The sequence below is a fragment of the Trachymyrmex septentrionalis genome, unplaced genomic scaffold (assembly GCF_001594115.1).
Source record: "Trachymyrmex septentrionalis isolate Tsep2-gDNA-1 unplaced genomic scaffold, Tsep1.0 scaffold131, whole genome shotgun sequence".
Taxonomy (NCBI): Eukaryota; Metazoa; Arthropoda; class Insecta; order Hymenoptera; family Formicidae; genus Trachymyrmex; species Trachymyrmex septentrionalis.
Window position 1 is genome coordinate 1,278,692 of NW_017304450.1, and position 3,461 is coordinate 1,282,152.

The 3,461-nt window shown below is 34.8% G+C and overlaps 1 protein-coding gene across 1 annotated transcript in view; it reads right to left on the minus strand.

Moving 5' to 3' along the window:
• LOC108757063 (ABC transporter G family member 9) overlaps window positions 1-3,461 on the minus strand; it is a 131,764-nt gene that overhangs the window by 4,434 nt on the left and 123,869 nt on the right. Inside the window, exons 7-8 of the mRNA XM_018501367.1 lie at window positions 2,882-3,052; window positions 1,541-1,662 (exon numbers count right to left, since the gene is read on the minus strand). Coding sequence (XP_018356869.1) covers window positions 1,541-1,662; window positions 2,882-3,052 — 293 coding nt within the window. The remainder of the gene's footprint in view (window positions 1-1,540; window positions 1,663-2,881; window positions 3,053-3,461) is intronic.

Genomic DNA, 3,461 nt, shown 5'->3' on the forward strand with positions numbered 1-3,461 from the left:
ACACACACACACACAGAGATTAATATCCCCAGAATGACTCGATTATATCAGCCGTCCGTGAGAAAATAGAACGTAAAGTTTCACAATGATTTCGAAGGTCTTTTTAAACAATAACTGTGATACATACAGAATGTCTCGGACTGTCTCGCATGAAAAGCTGATTTTCGGGTCGGCGTTACTTATTGTTTTAGGATGTCCGCCAGGTCAACGAACGAAGAGAACGAAATTTATGTTCCATATTCTCCTAGTACGATAAATATTGCTTACAGAATATTGGACCTTGAACGCTTTCGACTTTTTCTTTCTCACGGCAACAAGAGGTGGTGGAGCGTTATTGGTAGGCCGCGAAGAACGCGTGGTTCTGCCAAGTAAAAGTGATGCAAGTGATGCGCGTTCGTATTCGTACGTAAAGCGCGGTTACGAACGGGCATACCGGTCGCGCGGTAATTATCCGGATATGGCGAATCGTGTAAACGTCGTCCTAGTTCTTCTCTTTATGCCCGATCGGTCTTCTTCTTTCCAGCAACATTCATGCACGCGCGCTCCCCTTTTTGCTCTTTGTGTACGTGAGATTCTCGATGATGTCGCGATCCACCTACGACACGATCGATGACGCGTCCTCCACGAATAGATAAACCGGTCACACATTAGTCTAGATGCATTCGTTAATCGGCATCGCGATGAATAACACGGAGCATGCCGATTCGCTTTTTTCTTTCGCGGTGGGTGATGCGTCATGTAATCTGACTCGAAGAATTGATTTGACTACAGCGGCTACACTCTTTCATCCGTCGCGAAGGATACACTTTGGAAAATTATGAATAATTACGTTGGAACGGTCGCTTGGAACGTCCAAGACCTACTGTACCAGTTTCCAGATATTAAGATTCAAAATGAAAATAAAACTGTTTCAATAATTACACTCATTTTCATGATTTAATGTCATAAATAATTCCAAATGAAAGAATTTCAATGAGTCAAGTTTCAAAATATGAATAAAATATAATATGAATAAACAAGAAAGTATTTTTTTCTGTGAAAAAGATGGTTTTTGTTTTAACTTTGTTTATATTACTATATTTTTATATTAATATCCTGTATAATATTTATGTTGATATTATAAATATACAATAATATATCTACATTTATAAATATACATTTAAAAAAATAATAATTTACTTATTGTTTTCCATCTTTTATTCTCAAACGGAATAGTGCGTCAAATGCGAAGATAAAGAGAGAGAAAAAAAAAGAAAAAGTCAAAGCGTTCAAGGTCCAATATTCTATAAGCAATATTTATTGAACTAGGAGATATGGAACATAATTTTCGTTTTCTTTGTTCGTTGACCTGGCGGACATCCTAAAATAATAAATAATGCCGACCCTCTCGGAAATCAGCCTTTCATGCGATGTTCGAGACACTCTGTATGTATCATAGTTATTGTTTAAAAAGACCTTCGAAATCATTGTGAAACTGCTTAAGCGAGTAAAATGGCATTGTATTCGGTAATTGCTGCAAACATTCATAGGACATACTCACTTTGAACTGCGACCAGAAACTGGTGGGCCATTGCCAGGTATAGTCGTCATCAGCGGAACTCGCACTGCTACTGGCGTGACTTTGTGTATCCAACCAGAGCGTACGGCCTTCGTCTTCCTTCACTGTAAACCATCGGAGAAATAGGGTGTTTAGAGCAGCTTTATGAGAATTGCATCGTCGATATGCAGATAGGCAGAGATACACAATTAAAAGAAAAAGAACTCGATGATAATTATTTCACGATTTCGTTTTGCTCGCTTTTTTTATATTCTCTCTCTCTCTCTCTCTCTCTCTCTCTCTCTCTCTCTATTCTACACACACACACACACACACACACACACACACACACACACACACACACACACACACACACACACACACACATGTATAATTCATTGCAGTTTCTTTTATCATGATTAAATGTTAATGTAACAAGTTCATATTATATAATTATTATTTTTCATTTTCACTTAATATTTTATTATCTATAATTTTTTTTCATATTATATTGAATTTTCTTTATAGAAATAATTCTTCGTTATTAACAGCCTCTGATGTAGTTAGATTAATGTAAAGAATATAGTTAATATAATTTAATATAGTTATATTAATGTTGAGAATATTTAAAATATTTTTAAAATGTTAAAAATGTAAAAATACAGAAAAGTATTATAATTAAATAAATACCAGCAATGCACGAGTGCATAAAACTGGTTCTCATTTACAAATTTTTTTATGATGGGAAGTAGAAAAATTATACATTTGTCTTAGAGCGTTCCGCAGCTCTTACATTTATTTTTGGCAACTTTATTTTTGACTTTTTTTAGTATTTAATATTATTATAAATATAGAGAAAAAGAATACTTTATTTTTTTCTCTTTCTCCTATTCCGATTTAGATTAATCAAATTTGTTAATATTATTCGTTTAAAAAATAACGATTTTCAAATATTTTTTATTTTACTCAGTTTGTTATTTGTTATCGAAAATTGAATCGAGATGATTCTGAATTACTTATTTCGAACCGTCCATGGATATATGTAATTACACCATCAAAAGCGGAAAGATAAATAACTCTTGAGAATCATTACGCGTCATAGCGCTTCACGAGTTAAAGATTAAACATTCAGTAGACAGATTCAATCAAGTTATCTATTTTAACAGTTCATAAAGCGGCCCTTCTAGAGTTAGCCATAGGGCGGGCGCAATATACTTTGAGCAAGTGTGCGCTTTAAATGGGCACATCGGAGCCGTAACGGTCTGTCTGCGGTCCAGGGGAAAGTCTAGGTGTGTATACATTTAAATACATATACCGCAGGGCGAACTGCATACTATATAATACCGTTGTGGCTGATGTGGTGCTCGTGATAATGAATGAGATGGTCGCAGAGCGGATGTTGGCTGGGATTATACTCCGGGCGAAGTTCCGGTGGGCAGTCAGATCCCTGTCTTGCAGCTCTCGCTGCGGCAACGATGCGATCTCGAACTTCCTCTTGCCCCTTTATTTGTTCCACTGAAACAGAAGCGTTTCGTACAACACCGAGCTCTCTTCTCAATCGACTCTGATCAATTCACGTGGACAACCGTTTCTCGCGGTATTTCACCAGCAGTTATTTAAAAAAAAAAAAAAAACAAATTTTGTGATAATAGATGTATATATTCATATTTACTAACAGAAAATTATTTGTTTCCGTAATGCAAATATTTTAGGAAAATATTCTTTTATTTCCATATCATGCATATTTATTGCATTAAAAAGACACTATTTGTGCCATATATAATGTTGACATTGAATATAAAATATAGAATGTGTACGTATTATTATATAATATTTTATTTTTATAGATATTTCTTTTAATTTTTTGCAAAATACGTAATATTAGGTGTAGTACAAAGTCATCGCGTATTTTTTAGCTCAAAGT